At 36.0% G+C, this 21,503-nt stretch overlaps 2 protein-coding genes across 6 annotated transcripts in view; one reads left to right on the plus strand and one right to left on the minus strand.

Annotated features, from left to right (window-relative positions):
- The window catches only part of MMUT (methylmalonyl-CoA mutase), a 41,892-nt gene extending 41,584 nt beyond the window's left edge, over nt 1-308 (minus strand). Inside the window, exon 1 of one of the 3 annotated variants that reach the window (XM_044005121.1) lies at nt 108-308. The gene's annotated coding sequence lies outside the window, so the exon portion shown is untranslated. Of the gene's footprint in view, nt 1-39 lie in introns of all 3 variants that reach the window. The other 2 variants (XM_044005120.1, XM_044005119.1) reach the window with 2 other exon arrangements.
- CENPQ (centromere protein Q) lies at nt 72-19,350 on the plus strand. Of its 3 annotated transcripts, XM_044005123.1 has the most exons (10): nt 72-178; nt 457-557; nt 6,077-6,240; nt 7,677-7,737; nt 9,064-9,178; nt 10,776-10,844; nt 10,987-11,110; nt 14,933-15,052; nt 15,899-15,976; nt 18,479-19,350. In XM_044005123.1, exons 3-10 carry the CDS (start codon nt 6,112-6,114, stop codon nt 18,608-18,610), a joined length of 828 nt encoding a protein of 275 aa, XP_043861058.1. In that variant the 5' UTR covers nt 72-178; nt 457-557; nt 6,077-6,111; the 3' UTR covers nt 18,611-19,350. The 3 variants fall into 3 exon arrangements, with proteins under 3 accessions (XP_043861058.1, XP_043861060.1, XP_043861059.1); XM_044005125.1 differs by lacking the exons at nt 72-178; nt 457-557 and adding an exon at nt 562-678; XM_044005124.1 differs by lacking the exons at nt 72-178; nt 457-557 and adding an exon at nt 572-665.
- Nucleotides 19,351-21,503: the final 2,153 nt, after the last annotated feature.

Raw genomic sequence — 21,503 nt, forward strand, 5'->3', positions numbered from 1 at the left:
AAAAGGGGAGACAGTCAAGACGGTCGTGTACTCACTTACCAGTACCTATTTATGGGCCTTTCTGGCCTTTCCTCGAGTGGAATTAGGGTGAGACACTTAACTCTTACCCTGAACCCAGCAGGATCCAGGCCAGACCACCTCTTGGTCCCCTGGGCCCTCGGACAGAGGACAGTAACAGGTAAAACAGAGGAAAATGCCTTCCGCGCATGCGCAGAAAGTGGGTTGCCTGAAATTGGGCGTACAGGGGGAGGCGGCCGGGAGAATCCATACAGCTATAGGGGCGTGACTACCCAGCCAATCCAAAAGCGTTCCTCTTGGACATCCTTCCAGTGGCTTATTGCTGGCGGAGGGGGAAGGAGGGAGAGGGAAAGGCAGAGGGGGGTGGGGGGGAGCGGGCCTTTGCAAGCCGGAAGACGCCCTTGTCTCCGCCCACTTCCTGTTAATATTTTTTGACAGTTTTCGCGGGAGTTGTGACCCATTCCAGGGCGGCTGCGTAGTAAGTGCGCTTGCGCTACCGGAAAACCGTTGCAGACTGATTGGAGGAAGGTGTAGGGCAGGTAAGTGACTGATCTAAGGGTCAACAACTCCCAGCGTTCTGGAGCCAGAAGGAAAGGGAGAGGATGACTTTCGCAGAAGCGGAGTGGGCTGCTCGCGCTCTCGCAAAGGTCGTTTTAGGGGGTGAGAGGATATTTGTGGAAACAAAGGAAAGAGGGAGACTGTAGTTAGTGTGTGCCCAGGACTGGTGCTCGTGGTGTCTTCCCATTACCCTGTACCTATTTTGTCTGTAGATACAATGATTTAAAATGTTATCTGTAAAGGGTGACCCCCAAGTCTTACTGCAGTTTTAAGCAAGTAAAGCTTGGTCAACAAACCTAATAAAGTTTAAAACTGCACTAAGACTTTATGGACACCTTCTTACAGTGCCGTATTTGCAAGCTAGTTTGCTCAACTAATAGTGGGGGTCAGGAAGACTTGAGTTAGAATCTTGCCTCGGACACTGTGTGACCCTGAGCAAATCATTTAACCTCTTCCTCAATTTCCTCATCAAAAAAATGGGAATGTTAATAGAACCTACCTCACACGGTTGTTGTAAGGATCAAAAAAGAGAACATGTGAAACAGTTTGCAAAACTTTAAAGCACTATATTAGTGCTCAATCAGAGTTACATGGGGCAGCTAGGTGACACAGTGGACAGAGTCCGGACTTGGAGTTAGGAGCTCATCTTCTCAAGTTCTGGCCTCAGACCCATATTAGTTGTATGACCCTGGGCAAGTCACTTAACCATGTTTGCCTCGGTTTCTTCATCTGTAAAGTGAGCTATGGAGTCACGAAGAGTCTGACATGAACAACTCAAAATAACACTATCGTGCCAGGCACAGGCTAGCTCTGGGGATACAAAAAGAGCAAAAGACAGTCCTTGCCCTCCCCAAGCTTACATTCTATATTGTATGCAGTTGTCCTTCCCCACCCCACCCCCCATAACTTGTAAGCTTCTTGAGGTCAAGGAATGCCTTTATTTTCTGTGTAAACTCACTACCTGGCACATAATTGTAGTCATTTAATAATGCCTTGTTAATTGATTAAGGGAATCTATTACATCAGCTTTCCTCTCTCACTTCTCCTGACCCCCTCCCCATGCTGCCTTATTAATTTGTCATCTATAGCCTAACTTTAAACTGTGGGTTCTGACCCACTATGGGGTCTAGTAACTGAATGTGGGGGGTCCGTAAAAGATTTGGCAAAGGTTATGTATACCTATATTATATACCTATATACCTGGGGTCGCAAAATTTTTCTGGTGAAAAGGGTATATAGGTATGTAACAAAGCTTCTTAACCTTTTATTGTTTGCAATTTTGGGGGGACCCCCCACATTCAGTTACCCATAGGAGGTGTTTACCCACAGTTTAAGAAGCTAGGGTCTAGGCAAGAGTTACAGTTTAAAAAAAAAAACACAACAATTCTAGGGTTTTTGGTGGACTGACAGTATTCATATCAAGCCTGCTATTTTTCATAATAATCCAAATCTAACAATTGTTCATTATGGATCTGTTATATATAAAAGTGTATTCTAGGTGCTGGGTGGAAATACAGGAAAAAAAAAGAGGAAAAATAGTTCCTGCACTGAAATTGAGACCTTTGTTGTCATTTAGTTGTTTTCAGTCATGTCCAACTCTTTGTGGCCCCATTTAGGGTTTTCTTGGCAAAGATACAAAAGTGGTATGCCATTTCCTTCTCTAGCAATTAGGACCATTGAGACCAATTCTTTGCTATGTCTGTACCCTCTGTGGGTCATTTCCTGGACTCTTCATGAATTCAGTTATCATTTCAATGAAAATTGCCCTTAGTTAATATACCCTAGTCCAGTGGTTCTCAAAGGGTATATACTATACTAGCACCAGGTGTGCCATGAATTGTATGGAACTTAACATTCACGGTGTCCAAACTTCCTTATTGCAAGAGCTTCAAATTTATTGTTTTAATTTTATGTCATGGTCCCAATTGTCCGTCTGGTGAAACCTAAAGGCGCCTTATTATAATTTTCTGAAGGCATAAAGCAAAATTCATGGGATTACAATGGAAGTTAATTATATTGAAATATAGTTATCAAAATATTTAATATTTTTTTAAAAAACCATTCACTGACCCCAGGTTAAGAATCGTCTTGATGTTCAATATTGTACAGGGATCAAAGAATTTGAGAACCATTGCCTTAATCTTTCCTGAGGTCAAATCCTAGATCACTAGCATTGCCAAAGCTCCCAGACATCAAAAACTTAACAAGTTCTAATGAGAATTATCTTCACCCCCCCCTTTTTTTTTAAAAAAGCACTCTTGCATACAACTAAATAAAATTTACCTTTATAATATTATGTACACAAAAAATATAGTGTAAAAGTAACCCAAGATTCTCAAAAACTGAGCTAATAGAGCTCTTGCCTAGTCAGCTATGTTAGAAATACTTCTATATTTTTGGCAACAGGTTGTACTATGCAAGAACCAACCTAATAAAAATGTTACCTAATAGATTGGGAAAGAATTCTTTGTTATGGTAACCCATGAAATGAAAAGTAGAAAATGGCCCTTTAATCTTCTGTGACCCCTTTCCATTTGGATAATGATGGTGATTACATTACAGAAAAAGAAACAAAGAGTGTTAAGATTCACACAGTTTTTAGGCCATTTTTAAAACATCAAGTGTTGGTATTATAAATTTGAAGGTTTTTTTCCAATGACTGTACTATTGGAATTCTATCACTATTAATATTTGCCTCCACTCTGAGCCACTACATTATGCACTCTAGAAAACACAGAAGGCCTGGGGAAGGGGGTGGTAGTTAATGGGAACTGCTCACCAAGGTCCCGGGCATCAATTGCTATTGTTACATATGTTTTTTGCTTGCTTACCTCTAAACCCCTTTTCTGAGCCCTGCATTACAGTTAGGATCTTGGGATTGGCATCAAAACCAAATCATCCCAGCAACTATTGTAAACTAGTGGAATCTCTGCTTTTCATTGATTGGACAAACTGCTCAACCTCTCAACAGCTGAACAGTTCTCTTCCCTTCTCTCCATCCTCCCTGCTGATGGAAGAAATGAACAAGCAAATAAATTTTGTGATGAAGTGAAGAACTACCATACTTCAAGCAAATCTAAAGATAAAACTCTAGGAAATAAGAATAATTCAGCAATAACTGCCAGTGGAATCTCAGGAAAGAATGAAATGTTACAAGAACTCTGGAAGTGACTAAATGACCTAATGAAAGGACTGAATGCAGAGATAAATAGTGGAATGGATTGCTTTGAAAAGAAGTTAGAGAAACCTTAAAACATTTAATGCTCTGCAGGAAAGAACTAAAAATTAAATGATAACAAAAACAATTTTAAAGTCAAAATAAAGCAAATTATGAGAAATAGCTACTGTCAAAGTAGCTGATCTGGAAATGGGGGCAGAGAGGAAATCTAAGAATCATCAAGTTTGAAACAAAAGACCTGATTACCAAATTTCAAGGAATCATAAAGGAAAATTCTCCAAAAGTTTTAGAAGGGGTGGGAGGTAAAGTGTGGCTAGTATCCACAAATCTCTAGCACAAAGAAGTGTCAGATAGATTACATCCATAAATCTGTCAAGTTATAGAGCTTCTAGGTCATTGAAAAAAAAATATTTCAGGAAGGGACAGGTCTTGGATTAAGGAACTTCAGTCATAACTGCAGAACTACTTATCAGCTATGAATAAAGAAAACAAAGATCAGTGTATGACATACTGAAAAGCAAAAGAAAGTCGTTTGCATCCAGGTCCTGTGTATGCTTATGTATGAGGAGAGGAGAGGTAGAAAGAGGGTAGGACTATGGACTTTTAACAGAATGGATGCTTTCTAAGCCTTCTTGTTAAAATATCAACATCTGTACAGAGCCTTCAAAAAGTAAATACAGCACACACACACACACACACACATTTAAGAAAGGTTCAAAACTTTGGGGGGGGGGGGAGATTGAGGGTTAAGTGACTTGCCCAGAGTCACACAGCTAGTGTCAAGTGGCTGAGGTCAGATTTGAACTCAGGTCCTCCTGAATCCAGGGCTGGTGCTTTATCTACTCTGCCACCTAGCTGCCTCTGGTTCAAAACTTTTAATGTCTCAAAAGGGCTGAATGATGATCAATTATTTTCATCCCAAGAGAGAAGAGACTGTATTTTCCTTCTGGTGTCCCATTGTCTCTAAGGGTCAAAGAGGGAAAGAAGAGGGAAAACTTTGGCTTAAAGAGAGTTGTCCTCTCCCTTCTCTAGAGCTTTGCTTTTCCTTTGTCTTCTTAACCCTACTGGGATTGAGTTATTTGATGTAGTAAATTTGAGGAGAAAGTAACCACTAGATGGTGCTTGAAGTCTTCTTTGAATTAAAAAAAAAAGTTTGATTAAATTTACTTAGAGGATTTTCAGTATTGACAGTCTCTGAAGCACTGGGTAAAAGTTAGGATTTGGTATGCAAAAAATATATATTTCATAAGGCTTTCTCAAATTCTGCCTAAAAACACTTTTCAACTAATATCAATTCCATTCTAAATAAAAGTGTAATTTAGGCAGAATTTGCATACCAAATCCTAACTTTTACCCAGTGCAAAAGGTCAGCAGCAATTTTTTTTTTTTTTTGCCAGTCTTCATTTAGTCATTTCCTCACAAAGGAACAGTGGTGGGTATAGTAGGCAGGTAACCTATATAGCTATAATCCTGGCTTTCTGCTATATCTACAATAGATAGTGTTGACAGCAGGCAGTTTAGAAGTGCTGGTCCAAAAATAGAGAAGTAGAATAAACTAGAAAAGCAAGAAGAGGTTCTCAAGAATGAACAAGGTAGTGGGAAAGCAAATGAATTATCACAACTTTTATGGACCCCAGTGCTTACTAATACTTCTGTATTCTGTCTTGGCTCTTTGCTTCTCCCTTTAGCACAAATGTTTTGAGTTGTTGACAGAAAAAGTTCTCAGTTTGTGAGTTGAGAGACTTGCATTTTATTTTGTCTTCACTCTGACAGTGCCTAGCTTTTGGACCATAGGCAAGAAATTTAAATTCTCCATAATTCTTTTGTTAAAAACTAGGCATAGGGGGCAGCTAGGTGGCGCAGTGGATAGAGCACCGGCCCTGGAGTCAGGAGTACCTGGGTTCAAATCTGGCCTCAGACACTTAACACTTACTAGCTGTGTGACCCTGGGCAAGTCACTTGACCCCAATTGCCTCACTAAAAAAATAAAATAAATAAATAAATAAATAAAAACTAGGCATAATAATTACAACTCTATACAAAATATATACATATATATAGTTGCAAGATTAAAATGTAAGACATATGAAAACACTTTTAAAAAGTAAAATACTGTACAAATGGAAAGATTTTTAGAAGTAAAAATAGTAATAAATTCTCATCTAGATGAGCCGCTAATGACATTACAGTTATTCTATTGTAACTTTTTAATATAGGGAGAGAATCCAAAAGTAAAATAAGTTTATGATATTAATTGGTACTTAGTATATTTGCTTGACATTTTTAAAGTCTTCACATTATCTTTGTTTTTCTTCTCCACAGATCTTAAAGCACTAATTTGTTCCATATAAGTCACGATGCCTGACAGAGCAGGTACAAATCATACAACGGGAACCAAGTCAAAGCAGGAGAGCAGATCTCAACAGTGCAAAGAAACTGGAAAAAGGAAAGTTGATAACAGAGATGCTAAGGAGTCAGAGAAAGAGGTATTCAGAAAACAAGTTGGGATAAAAATGTATTTTTCTCAGCATTCTCTGTGAAATAGAGGAAAGGGATGTTTAGAGACAAAATCAAAAAGATTGAAAAATGAAAAAATATAGGACAGCTAAATGGCGCAGTGGATAAAGCACCGACCCAAGATTCAGGAGGACCTGAGTTCAAATCCATCCTCAGACACTTGACCCTATCTATGTGACCTTGGGCAAGTCACTTAACCCTCATTGCCCCGCAAAGAAAAAAGAAAAGAAAAAATAATGCTAAAACTATAAGTAATAACATTTTCGAATTGAAAAGTGTTTTAAACTCAGCTGGCCCCGGTCCTTTTAATTTTGAAGTGCAGAAACTAAGTCCCAGAGACATTAAGTGATTTGTCCAAAGTAAAACTACACAATAACTAGAACCAAGATATGACTTTAAATTGGAACTTCTTTGCATTATATTACAGTTCTCCCACCTGATATTGATGTTTATGTAGAAAAAGAGATTGTTGCTCAATAACTAAACTAATGGACATTATCAGGTGCCTACTTTGTATCAGACATTTTGTCACTTACCAGGGATACAAAAACCCAAATGAAACAGGTCTTGCCTTCTAGCAGCTTACATTCTAAATAGGGAAAAAATGTGTACATATAAGTGCATAGAGGATATATACAAACTGAATACAAGGCAGTTTGGGGAGGGAGGGCACTAATAAGTGGGAGAGTAGGGGGCAACCATAAAAGGCCTTACCTAGAACTAAATTTTAAAAGTACTAGGAATTTGAAGAGTTGAAAAGAAAGTCCACACTAGACACAGGGAACACTCAGTGAAAAGTTACAGAGATGGGAGATGAGATGGCTTGTGTGAAGAATAGCAAGTAGGCTAGTAAGACTGGACCATTGAGTAGATGGAGGAGAATAATTAAACTATAGGAAAAGTGGGAAGAGGTAGGGTCATGGTTGTGAAAAACGTTTGAGTACCAAAAAGAATAGTTTATATTTGATTCTAGAAGTAATAGGGAACCCCAGAAGTTTATTAATATAATTGATCTCACTATCAATAGCCTTCCTGTCTCCCCAAAACCACTGTCCCTTAATTTTTTTTAAAGCTCTTTGTGACTAATCAGCAAAGTGAATCCACAAAGTTGCTACGGCCACTTCTATGCATAGCCTAGCCAATACAATCCAGTAAGATTGTAGACCTCTTTAAGTCAGGAAGCATATCTGATTTTTATATCTTTTTTTCCCCAGTACCTAGCATAATGTGTTGCATGTAATACACAAAAATAAACTTTTACATTGAATTCCCCACTAGAAACAATACTTTTAAAAGTTGTGCAATACTTTCCCTCATATCTAATTAGAATAAGAGTATCAGGCTGCCAGCATATTTAGGATATTGTGGAAAATTTTTTCTCTAAAATTATTTTTTTTTTGCCTAGGTAAGACAATCAACCAAACAAATGAAGAAACAACAAGAGAGTCCAGAACAACCTTTGCAAGGTTAGTATTTTTCATCTCCTTTTTTTACTTTTGCTCATTTGACTTCTAAAGCCTGGAGATTTTGTAAAGGGATTCCCTCTTGTCTACACATAAAAGATAAAAAATTACTATTTGTAAATTTTATATAGAGTCAGATAGAATAATATTCTCTCTGGTTGCTGGTAATGGTCATGGTAGTACTATCTATTTATAACCTTTATTCCAACTTTTCTTCTTTAACAAGGCAACCATAAAGTTTTACACATGAATATTAACATGCTTTAACCAAGTACTAATTAGAAATTTTATTCCAGCTCAAGTTTTACTCTGATATAAATTATAAAAGACTGAATAATTTTTTTCTTTAATCCTTTTCCAGGAGTAGACTAAAAGATGCCTACAATTGTCATTAGGGGTAGTAATTTTTCTGTTGGTGCTGGGTCATAGTTGGTGCAAGGGGAAGAATAGGAAGAAAACACACGTCAGATATGTGACAACAAATTCTGTTTTTTCTTGGTTTGATGCTAGCAAACTATTTTGCTGTTGTCACTTATGTAAGAGAATCTTGAGCCACTCTCTTGTCATTCAGTCTGATTGGTTCTCCTCTTTGAACAGCTATAAGTGAAAAGCATTCTTCCCCCTCAGAGTATATTGGTAATGAATTTTTTTAACTCTTTTCTGAGAACCAAAGTTGCATGTCAATTTTGAATAACAGTTATATTATTCCTTCTTATTTCAGTTTGAAGGTGCATATTTTAGGCTTGTGCTGGACAATATGACCTTACTACATGGGTTCTTAACCTGCAGTCCATAAACTTGTTTATGTTGCAGTTTTAAATTTTAATAACTTTATTTCAGTATAATTGGATTCCTTTTTAATCTTATGCATTTAAAATATTATTATGAGAATAGGTGCATAGTCTCTGCCACATTTACAAAGTGGTCTATGACATAAAAAAAGTTAAAAATTCCAGTTTTATTGACTTATCTTCACTGACAGCAGAATACATGGAACATTTTCTGTAAATATTAGGTGACTAAGCAGTTGATCTGGTTTCATAAGAATGGATACTTTAATTCATATAATTCTGAGTTCCTTTTTTGCGGGGGGGGGGGGGGGCGGTGTTAGGGCAATGAGGGTTACGTGACTTGCCCCGGGTCACATAGCTAGGATGTGTCAAATGTCTGAGGCCAGATTTGAACTCAGGTCCTCCTGAATCCAGGGCTCATGCTTTATCCACTGCACCACCTAACTACCCCCTGAGTTCCTTATTTTAAAAAATAAATTGAATCACATTTTCAGCAAGAAATCATTTAATTGTCATGCTATTTCTCTTCCCTTGCCAGAAACTGGGAAAAATACAAATAAGAAAAAGAAAACCCTCAAAAATAAAGTAACATGGCAGCCCCTCTCAAAAAACAATAAGGAATATTTTGAGACTATAATGGATTCTGTGATACGGTAAGTATGTATCCTTTGTCACTATTTTTACTTCTATTTTTTTTTCTACAGCTTTGTTTACCCATTTTTAGTTGTGTGTTACTCTTCATGACACAAGTAAAAAATGGGTAAACAAAGCGGTAGACAAATCTTGGCAAAGATACTGAAGTGGTTTGCCATTTCCTTCTCCAGCTCATTTTACAGATGAAGAAACTGAGGCAAACAGGGTTAAGTGACTTGCCTGAGGTCACACAGCTATAACATGTTTGAGGCCAGATTTGAACTCAGGAAGATGAAGCTTCCTAACTCTAGGCTCTACTCCATCCACTGCCCTACCTTGATGCCCCACTCAAATCTACAGCTGCAGTTATTCAAATCCGGGCTCCTGTATCTTAACTGATTAATTTTAAAGTCTGAGCTATAGCAATCTATAGGACTAGCTACACATCAATACATATCATAGTCTCTCTACAACTTGGTTGACAGTCTTTAAGAGTTTCTGTGGCAACCTGATGATGAACTTCTTATCATTCAATTGGGCTAGTCTTCAGAACATAGACATAAATCCAAATATGAAAATTTTCCAGGTTGGTAGAACCCATTAGATTTTGTGCTTTAAGGGAATAGTCTTTAGGAACCCAGAATTATCTATGCTTTATGATGAGGCATTAGAGTAGCACTTTAATAAGGAATGTATTATCATTAGATTTTTCTGAGTGATAAATCTTTTATGGTCTCAGAAGAATGTACACCCAAAGTTTTATCATTCAAATTGAAGAGCTCACTGCTAATTTTTAGAAGACAAGATTATAAGGCCTCTAATTCATTATTTAAATTCTCAGTAGCTTCCATTAATACTGCTGGATTTACAAAAGTCTCTTTGTCCATAGCTTCTTTTGCACCACAGAACTTCAGTCTTATTCAGATGTCCTCAAAGATTCCTATATTTTTTATCATAGCACTAGTAAATAACTGAAATCATAATGGAAAGTATCTTTATTAAGCTTATCAAGGACTATTAAAGTTCTCTCTTTCCATCTCAAAGCCGTAGCCCTCCCTTCACAGCTGTCTGTGTGTCATTGTGAACCTTGAAAGGTTTCCTAAGATCTAAATGAACTGCTAAAAACCCTTTGGAGAGGAAATCTGGCTGCTTTCTCCAGCCTGGGATACAAGAAAAGAAGTACCCTCTCTGGACATTTTGAGGATGCTGTTTTACTTTTCTTTTATGTTTTTATCATTCCCATATATGGCTAAAGCTTAAACTCTGTATTCAAGCATAGTAGTAATCTAGTGTTAAACTTGGTATCATACAACAAAATCCTGAAGATACAGCACCAATTTCATATTGAAACGTCAAAAAGTCCTTACTAACGTGTTTTTTAAGGAGCAGAACTGAGAGTCAGCTAGAAAGGAGAAAAAGTGTAACTAGAGAAGCCAGTTAGAAAGAAGATGAGGTAATTCAGAAATTAAATGACAAAGGACTAGACTAAGAATTTTATCTAGACATATAGAGATAAGGATGAATTATCTCAGAGATTAGGAAAAAAAATGCACTTAGTTTAAATTACTTAATGTTTGAGTCCACTTTTTCTTTAATTATATTTAACTTCTTTTCTAGATCTGTTTTGAGAACTGAAATAAAAGAAAAGAAAAACACTCAAATTCATCTTAACTGCTTAAAAGAAAGGTAATAGTAATGTAAATGTATAGGGTTAAAATGGGGGGAAAGTAAAGATTTTGTGTACTGGTTCCTCCATCACTAAGACAGAAAAGAAAATTGATAACAGCTGTGATAAAAACTAGTAGTTTTCTCTTTTCCATTGTTGAAGATTTCTTGAATTGTGTCATAAAGTGTCTCTGGGAGACTGGAACAGTCTAAAGGAAGTGTCAAATCTCCGTCTGAAGGAAATGGAAACTCTTGAGTCCAATGAAGAACACCTGGAGTTATTGCAGGTATTACACAAATATAAGTGGGAGAGGTTGGCAATACCTAGAAAGTAAGTTGAGAGAGAAAAGTACTGAAAATTTATCACAAATCAGTGTGATACTCTGCCAATATTACCTAAAAAATGGTTTTACCCTTCCTTAAATAAACTTATTTATCATAAATCCTTTTTTCAGCAAGATATCATGTATACCTGAATTTAGCCTGCTGCATTTGAATAATGATCTGGTGTGGTTTTCTCCTTTTATTCCTTTAAATATATTATATTGTTTTCTAATCAAATGCTATAGAATTTTGGAATATTCTTTCTTCTACTTACATTTAATATGCTGTTAGCTGAATACTGCTAGTAACTGCCAAAATTGACCCCAAATCTTTTTTTGTTTGTTTAAACTACTACAACAAATCAATTATAGCAAATTATATGATATATTTAATTGCTAATTCTCAGAACTAACATAGGCTTTTACATATCCTTGGATTCTGGTCTCCAAATTCTATTGCTCAATCCGATTTAACCTTTAAATGTGCTTACTTCTGCCCAAACAGTATGTCAGTCAGTCAGTCAGCAAAACACCATATATTTAGAAACATAAGATATTTTCTATTTCATACTACCTGGAAACTTACAATCTATTAGGCAGTACAAAGTACTCCGTGGTCAGTTATACACACAATACAAGGAAGAAGAGTTATAGATAGTACAAAATATTAGCTATCGCAAAAATAATTAACATATGGATTGACTTCTTTAAAGATATATGTCTTCCAATATCCTTAAGCTTCCTTCCCATTAATGTAGACCTCAAGCCCAACTTCTCCTTCCCTTTTGAGTTTGATTTCATTTACAACAGCATGGGTTCCTAGAATTCACTTCTACAAAAAGTAATCCACAAACTGAATATAGAAAATTGGCTACTATTAATTTTGTGGTTGAATACCATGAGACATTCTGCTGCTGTGTTCAAACAAAAGCTCTATCACTTAGAGAAGATCCTTTACAAATAATAAATGAATGAATAAAATTAAATAATCATATATATAGTATATAAACTAAACAAAGTAAATTTATAAATAATAGACAGCAAATATGAATTCAGGCCCTATTTGGACTCAGACTACCTATGTTTCTGTGACAAGTCATTTAAGTTCTCTGAGCTTCCGTTTTCTCATCCGTAAAATAGGGATCATAGGATTTCTAGCTAGAAAGGACCTTGGAGCCCTCATCCATTTCTTCAATGTATAGATAAGGTGAGGTTATAACCACTGTCCTATAAGTAACAAATAACAGAGCCAGGATTCAAACACTAATACTGTGACTCTAAAGTTCTTGATGTTATTTGAGGAAAAGACTGTAGAGTGGAGAGTATTTATATGCTATTTTCACCATTTTTAAAACAAAATATGACCATTGACTTAATTTATGTGGCAAATATCAAAGCTACATGAATTTTCCCTCAGTTTTGCTAGTGTTCTGAAATATGTATCCCAGATATTTGTTCTTCTTAAACCCCAATTGGCCTCATCCAACAACAACAACAAATCACATATTTACCTGGCATGACATTCAGTGGCCAAAATTTTCTCTTATTCCTTTGGAATAATATCATGAATATTATTTGATATTATTTGGAATTATATCATGACATACAAATTGTACTGTTTTTTCATCTGTAGAATTCATTCAGTTCACCAGACATTTATTAAGCACCTATTATGCACTAGGGTTACATAATGAAATGAAAAGCAGCATGGAATAATGGATAGAGGGCTAACCTTTGAATCAAAACAACCAGAGTTCAAGTTCCACCTCTGATACATACTGGCTGTGTGACTCCTGAGCAAATCAGTTAACCTCTCTCAGTTTTCTCAGGCATGTTTCTAAAACCATAAATTGCAGAATAATTGTTGATTTGCATCTCCATATCACTGAAATCATCTGAACCAAAAACAAAATGTTTTGAGATTACAAAGTAAAATTTAAACAAAAAGAGAGAGACATTGCCCTCGAGTAGTTTACAACATATGGGATTATAATGGGCAAAATAATATTTGTATTATTTATCATTATTGTTGCTAGGAAAGTGCTTTGTGAGTCTTAAAGCAGCATAAAAGTATGAACTATTATAATAGTTACAATTCATTGCCTTTCTTGTCAAGGCCATTGTATCCATATCTTGAGTAGGAAATCTATGGCATGAATACTAAGAGTTTAGGAAACCATGGTTGGCAGTGGTTTCTGTCAGCTAAAATGCTTAGCTCTTTTTGTGACAGGAATCATAAAACTCTGTATTGGACAGTGCCTTGCAATTAGCCCTATTAACTATCGTTTTATTAATTTAAACCCTTTGTTCTACACACATCTACCTAAGCCTACCATGAGCATAAGTATCAAATCTGGTGTGAGTTGTCCTTATGCAGTTCTTATTGGCTTCTAGTTACTCATGTGCTTCTTTTCTTAGCTCTGATAAGACATCTATCTCATAAGCTTTTCTCAGTTTCTACTAGGCATGCTCATCAGTAATAACTTATAGACTCTTTCTCTTTTTAAAAATTCGTTTAACATTTGCCCATCTCCAATTGTATATCAGCTTTCTCATTCTCTAAGATTTCTCAAAGATGACTGACACTGGACCATGTTTTCAAGTTCTTTTATTATGCTGGAATGCAATTTATTTGGACTTGTAACAAATTTAAATTAGCAAGGTGCTCTTCTTACTGTCTTTTCATTTATCTTAGATTTCCTTATTATTTTTCTTGTCAATTTTGAAGGTTTTGTGGGGAGGGGAGAAGATGTCTTTTACTTTCAACAGGCTTGTTTAGGAAATGGAAAGATTAGTGTAACAGAGGGGCAAGGGAAGAAAGTGCCACAAACCCATGTTATTTATCAATTATGGCAGTTTCAAGTTCTAGATGGATTTGAGCATGCCCCTTCCAGTGCAGAAATTGAAATTGATAGTTCAAGGAAATACTTTAACTCAAACGATTTCTTCTGTATAAGCCCCTTAATTTTTTGGACCACCTGGAAAACTTTAGTCTGAAAATAGAAGGCATAGGATTGCCTTCAAATATTCGAACAGTTAACTTGTGGGAAAGAGGTTAAACTCATTCTTTGTAATTCTAACATGTGGTTTCTCAATCCACACTATTCCATAGACCAACAAAATTATCTATATTTTCCACAGTAACTTTAGAACCCTGGGAAGTGAGGTTAAGCTAAAGAGGTAACAGGGTGAGAGATGTAAAATAAAGATAAATTTAAAAGTCCAGTTTTTATGTTTATTGGTTTTAAGGAGTATGGGTATTTGGATCTTTTGTAGTAAATGTCTTGCAGCCTAGTACCAGTCCTGGAACTAGCAGTTGGGAAAGACTTTCTCAGTGTACACTCATGGCCAAGGATATGGTCAGAAACATTAGTGGCACCAACTTTGAAGATACATCACCTTCCATTTGTCAGCATCCTTCTGTTGCCATGTTCATAATTGGGGCTTTTCAAGGGCTGTAGCCACTGGCTGCTGTAATATAATTCTGGAGGAAAACTACCACAGCTGGAAGTAGCAGCATTCCTATATATCACCTGTGTTTCTAACTGGTAGAACCAGGACCTTTAATGCTAGTAGCCATAGCATTGCATACTACTTATACAATTCTCCTGCAGCTTTTCAGTATGGTTGTTTATTATAGATGATTTTTCTGTCTCCTGACACTCACATTTTTTTAAAAACTTGTAATTCACAGATTGCTTTTAGTAATGTCTTAGCTTGTGAAGAAAGCTACTCTTGACATGGTATTTTGTTTGTGTTGGGTTTTTTTTCCTCCCTCTAACCTAGGAAGAGAGTGAAAAAGCATTGAAGGCCACAGAGTTAATAAGTGAGAATATTCAGGACCTTCAGGACAAAATTCGAATTCTTGAGAATGAGTTGGAGGAAGAAGAGGAAAAGACTAAGCAGGTACTCTTCAACAAAAGTATTGTAGATTCTTGGAGCCTGAAGAAAATCTCTGAAGTAAATGCAATTTATTTAAAAATGTGTTGCTTGACTATAGTAGTAGTAAAAGAATAGGGATGAAGTTTATTAAGTACTCTGACAATGTCACTGTCCTACTCAGTAAGATCCAGTAACTTTCTGTTGCCTCTGGAATCAAATCCCTTAACTTCTTAGCTTTTAAACCCTTTACAACCTTATATCAGCCTATCTTTCCAGCCTTATTATTCCCCCTACCAAACTGGTGTTCTCTCTCTACCCCACACTAGACATCCCATCTCCTAAACCCATGACTTTGACTGGCTGTCCTCTTTGCCTGGATTCCTCTGCCTCATAATATCTGTCTTCCTTCAAGATGCCATTCAAGTATCACCTTCTACATAAATCCTGCCCTTATCCTCAACTACCTTGTATTGAACTACTTGTATTTACTTGTATTTATTTTCTTTATATTTCTTCTTTATGTACTTTTATGTCCTTATTGTCTCCCCTGCTAGAGCATAAGCTCCTTGGGAGAAAGGTTTATTTTATTTGTTGTATTTGTATCCCTACCACCTAGCACAGTACTGGGCATTTAATATTTTTTTAATGCAGGGCAGTGAGGGTTAAGTGACTTGCCCAGGGTCACACAGCTAGTAAATGTCAAGTATCTGAGGCTGGATTTAAACTCAGGTCCTCCTCAATCCAGGGCCAGTGCTTTATCCACTGCACCACCCCAATGTAGTATATTCTTAATAACTACCTGATTAATCTACAGATTGACACTACACCTGTTTAAGAAAAAAAAAAGCATCGAATATTTTTCCTCTCTAGGTACTTAAGATAGGTGGTACCAAGGCTCTTTCTCTTCCAGAACTCCCCAAGAAAAGTATTAAAGCCCCAATACTTCATGTAAGTATCTATTTTTCCTATTGTGAATGTAACTAGTTCCTCTTTACATTGTGGTTTAAATTCCTGCTCATGAAACGTTTTCTGAAAAAGGTCTGTATTTCCTAGCTAATTCATTTCTAAAATGTAAATTCTAAAATATAATTTAAGAAGAGGTTTTTCTAACACAATTCCTTGTAGCAAAACAAAAATCTGGGAGACTCTTTGAATATGTGTTGAAGAAACATCCTTGAAAAATATGGCTAATACCTATTTTCCCAATAGATAAAAGGATAAATGATCTTTGATTTAATGATTAATAAAGACAACTTTTTTCTTTCAAGGATCCAAGGATCCTATGCATAATGATACATTATATGTGAAACAATCACTAATTTACACATCGTTAACCAAAGGAAAAGTGGTTTACCATAACCAGCAACCCAGTTTTGGAGACATAATCAAAACTCCATAGGAGGAAATGAAAACAAAGAAATTCCTTTCTACTTGGGAATTCTGGCTCTTCTTCATTCTGCTATTCTCCAAATCAGTGATTACGAAAATGAGGAACACAGCCTCCCAGGGGGCTATGGGACGATTCCTTGGGTTATGTGATCAGCTGGTTTGAGGATGGGAAGAATGCATTGTATCCCATCCTTCCTGAGATAACCAATCATGGGAACCTACTATTTTCCAATATTGCCCTCCTACAGCTAATGGACCCTTCCTTTATCCCTCCCTTCTTAACTGGATAACCTAACACTTCACCTACAGGGTCACAGATGATGGTAGAAGGGAGAATTACTGATGTATTTTTTTTTTAATTGGATACTAGTGTTCTAGATGTCAGTCCTTATTGCTACCTGGCCATAGAGAGAAACAGAAAGAAGTTAGAATAATTGAAAAAAGCCAACATCAGTTTAAAATCAACATTGAAGGGAAAATGAGAGATCAACATGGCATATAAAATGGAAACTATTAGAATTTAAAATAGATTTATTTGTTTTCAATAAATGCTTTATTTTATTTTGACACTGGAAATTTCTTTGTTGTATCTCATACTGTAATCTGTTTTTGTCTTTATCTGTCTGAGCCTCAGTTTTCTCATCTCTGTAAGGGATCCTTTCATCTACTATTCTACATTCATTTACTATATTGCCATCTAAAAACAATTAAAGCAAGAAAGTATTTGAAGCTAACTACTTTATGATGTCCTAAGTCCTAAATTAGCAAATTAAGGAGAATAAAGGAGTGTCTCCATCTCTAAGGAGATAGCTATAACATTTTGTTGTTGTTGTCTTTGTTGTTCATTCAGAATTGGTTGTGGTGGTGAAGAAATTATAAAATTATTTCCACTTTTGCTTTTGCTCATAAGCATCACTATTTTTTTCTTTGATTGAGTTAGCATATGGAGTAAGGGCTCTAAACCTGGGAACCTGTAGCTTTTTTTTAAATATATTTTGATGACTATATTTTTTGTTTGTTTGTTTGTTTTTGTTTTTGTGGGGCAATGGGGGTTAAGTGACTTGCCCAGGGTCACACAGCTAGTAAGTGTCAAGTGTCTGAGGCTGGATTTGAACTCAGGTACTCCTGAATTCAGGGCCAGTGCTCTATCCACTGCGCCACCTAGCTGCCCCTTGATGACTATATTTTAATATATGTTGTTTTCTTTATAGTCTTATGTATTTTATTTTATGCATTTTAAAATATTATTCTGAGAAGGGTCCCTGGACTTCACCAGATTTCCAGAGGGGTCCTTAAGACAAAACAAGCTCAAGAATCTCAGATAAAGATACTGAACTCGTTTCCCAGCAAAAAATATTTCAATTTGGAAATCCTAAGAATTAAACCATTGCAATTTCTTTATTTTTTTTTCCTGAACTCAAAAAACACCAATTTGAGCATCTCCATTTACAAAAAGAAACAGAGCAAGAGGATTGTATACAAAATCTCAAATCATATAAAATTTGGATTTTGGGGGAGGCGGGGCAGTGAGGGTTAAGTTACTTGCCCAGGGTCATGCAGCTAGTAAGTGTCAAGTGTCTGAGGTCACATTTGAACTCAGGTCCTCCTGAATCCAGGGTCGGTGCTTTATCCACTACACCACCTAGCTGCTCCCACAGTTTAGATTTTTTTAAAGTATTTAATAAATTCAGTATGTTGGGGCCCAGACTTGTATGTTTCTCATTGAATCACTGTTTGCTTCTGTTCAAGTTTTTAGTTTACTAATATTCTTATCATTGTTTTCTTTTTGTTCTTTGGCATTGTGATCATTAACTTCCAGCTAATGTGTTTTATTCCAATACTGCATTGAAATGCTTTGTTAAATTTTTAGTAAACTTCACAGAGGTGATTATTGTTTTTCATAGTAGTGCAAAATGCATTGCAGTATAAACATCTGTAAATAAGAGAAAGGTTTTTTATTTGTTAGTTCTCTTTAAGAACATTAGTCTCTTTTGAGATAATTTCATTTTAGATTAACCTCTTTTTTCTTTTTCTGCGTTTTTCTGCATTCTTATGCCACAGGAGGAAATTTTGAAGAGGATCCCAAATCAGAAAGATATTCTAAAGGATCTTCATGTAATGAATAATTCAACAGAGATGAACAACATGTTAATTTTCATAAAAGAAGCCTATACGAAGCTAGATGCCTCCTGAGTGCTTGTACTTTACAGTTGAAGACAATTTGACTTTTAAAAATCAGTGAAAATGATTGTTACCTTTAATGGTCTTTAGATATAATACATGATAAGGCCATCATGAGAATTACAAGTTCCCTATTCATCACAAGCACTTTTTTTAAAAGAGGCATCTCCTGCCAACTGAAATTCCAGAGGCCCTAGATCATTTCCAGAAATGAACAAGTCTAGGTGCTGTAGTCTTCCCATTCCACATCTTCCTGATGTGTGCCTTAAGATGGGCCCTTAAAGAACAAGCTTTACTCAGCTATTGTGGCTTTTCTGGACCAGGGTTTCAGCTGAATATAACTCGATTATTTTTAATCAAGGGATCAACCAAATAAAACAGGACATAGAGTAATTAACATGTACCTTTCAGAAGTAACTGAACTTTCAATGGCTAGTCACTCAGAACTGGAAGAACTACCCTCTTTCTTTTTTTTTTTTAATCCCTTCTTAGTGCTATTTTCCTCCCTCTGACAACTCCTTGCCCTTCCCAGTGAGCTGTCTCAGTTTTCACTGATAATCCATGAGAAACTAGGTGATTTATAAATGTAATTTAGGATGTCTAATGGCATCAATATTTTATTTCTGTGAGCGTTTAGATACCAAAACCTTTTTTCCCTCTCCAGATTATCATGGAGGCATGATTGTGTCCCAGAAGACTGATTACTAGAGAAATGCATGTATACTATGTCCCCTTAGAGTATCACCTCGAAAATACCTGAGGCCTATATTTTTTAGATAGATTTTTTTTTCTGCAAGAAATTTTGGCTTGTTGATGCCAATGTGCATATATTCATGTTGATGTATTACTGAAGTGGTATAGTTTAAAAGCTAAACTCAAGTAACAGTCATATAATTGGTTGTGAAGTTGAAATAGATTATTTGGGAAAATCAGGGCATTGTCTATTGGTTTTTGTCTATGAAATAAAATATATGTAATTCATTTTCTTTATACTATGTATTAATATAAATGCTACATCTTATTATTTAAAATAATAAATGTTTAAAATAGGAAGCAGTGTTGAAAATCATCTAATTCCCCAGTTTGCAAATTATAAAAAAGATGTCTTATAAAAAAATAGTAAAAGAGGACTGAATTTAGAGTAAGAAAATATCTTCCTGAACCTGACTGTTGACCCCTTTTTTGCAAAATCCCTTGGAATCATCTTCATAAAGGTCTTGATCCATGAAATCGGTACTGTTGACAAGTATTTCAAGGTTGGCAGGGATTTCCTGTGGCCCTTCAAATGATTCTATCCATAGAATGGGAAAAAAGCTCACATATTTTGTGTAAGATGTAAAGTCTGGTAACATGGAAGACCAAATAAACAGGCTATTTAGGAAGAATTAATTAAAGGTATCTGTTGTTGTTGTTCAGTTGTTACAGTCATGTCCAACTCTTTATGACCTCATTTGGGGTTTTCTTGGCAAAAATAGTGGAGTGGTTTGCCATTTCCTTCTCCAGCTCATTTTACAGATGAGGAATTAAAGCAAACACGGTTAGGTGACTTGCCCAGGATCACACAGCTAGTAAATATCTGAGTCCAGATTTGAACTCAGGAAGATGTCTTCCTGACTTTAGGTCCAGCTCTCTATGCACTGTACTACCTAGCTGCCCTAAAGGTAGCTACCATGGCTATTTTTCAAATGGAATTTTAATAAAAAAATACCTATAGTTAAAATGTATTGTGTTTTATTGGAAGCATTTCTCATTGATTAAGTAATGTGAATGGCTGTGTTCTTAGACCTGAAGCTCATGGCTAGGAACTTAAAAGAAATGTAAACTTGGGAGAGGGCAGTCTCTTTAACCCTGAATGCCTCAGTTTCTCATCTATAAAATGAGCTGGAGAAGTAAATGACAAATAATTCTAGTATCTTGATAAGAAAATCCCAAATAGGGTCATGAAGAGTGAGACATAATTGAAACAACTCAATAACAAAACTTGGGAGAATGGATCTGGGGTTATTTGGTGGCAAGTGGATATGCAAAAATGATGGGGGAAAAGGTAAATGTTTAATGACTGGCTCTCCAAAAATGTACAATACATTTTAAAATTTAACCTGAATTATTAACATTTTCCATCACTTTCTTAAGAAGTAGCAATAAATTAGACCCTGATTTGTAGTGTTTACTTCATTTCCAAGGTATAACCATGTTGAATATTTTAACAAATGACTCTCTTAATCCTAGATTAATCCTAGATGGTTCTAGTACACCCCTGGATAGAAGCCACTTGGACTATGTCAGCATGTTGCTGCCAGACATTTCTCCAATGAACCAAAAAAAGTACATGTATGTTTATTGAGTAAAATTTGCTAGTCCTCTATCCACGGTGCAGAATGCATGTGGATATCTCTGGAGAAAACATGCTTATTTAGTTGTAAGTGATACTTTGATAAAGTCGCTGTTGACCCAGAAACACCCTTATTATTTCAAAACTTTATTTTAGATTACAAAAAGAAAATGGGAAGGGGACAGGAGGCAGAGAGCAAAAGAGATTTTTTTTAAAATGTCCCTAGACAGAAAGTTAAAAAATGAGCTGAGGCAAACTCAGTGCTTTGTCATAGTGATTTCACCTTCTTAAGAGTCACTGAATGTCTTTTCCCTCATCCTCAATTGATGTCAGAAAAAAATAACTACAGATTTTGTTTTTATACAAAATACCAGCAGCAAAACCTGAAGTTAAAGGATTAGCACCCATTTTATTTGAGGGTATAGAGTTTCTTGGTTTTCTCTATTTATTGCAAAATAAGTGCCTTTGCACCTGGTTAAAAAAAAAAGCAGTGCTCGGATTAATCAGGGTGGCAATGAAAAACCCAACAGTAGTTTTTGAATATAGACCTTCAATTTCCTCTTGTATTTCATG

Source organism: Dromiciops gliroides, chromosome 4, assembly GCF_019393635.1.
Source record: "Dromiciops gliroides isolate mDroGli1 chromosome 4, mDroGli1.pri, whole genome shotgun sequence".
NCBI classification, from domain to species: domain Eukaryota; kingdom Metazoa; phylum Chordata; class Mammalia; order Microbiotheria; family Microbiotheriidae; genus Dromiciops; species Dromiciops gliroides.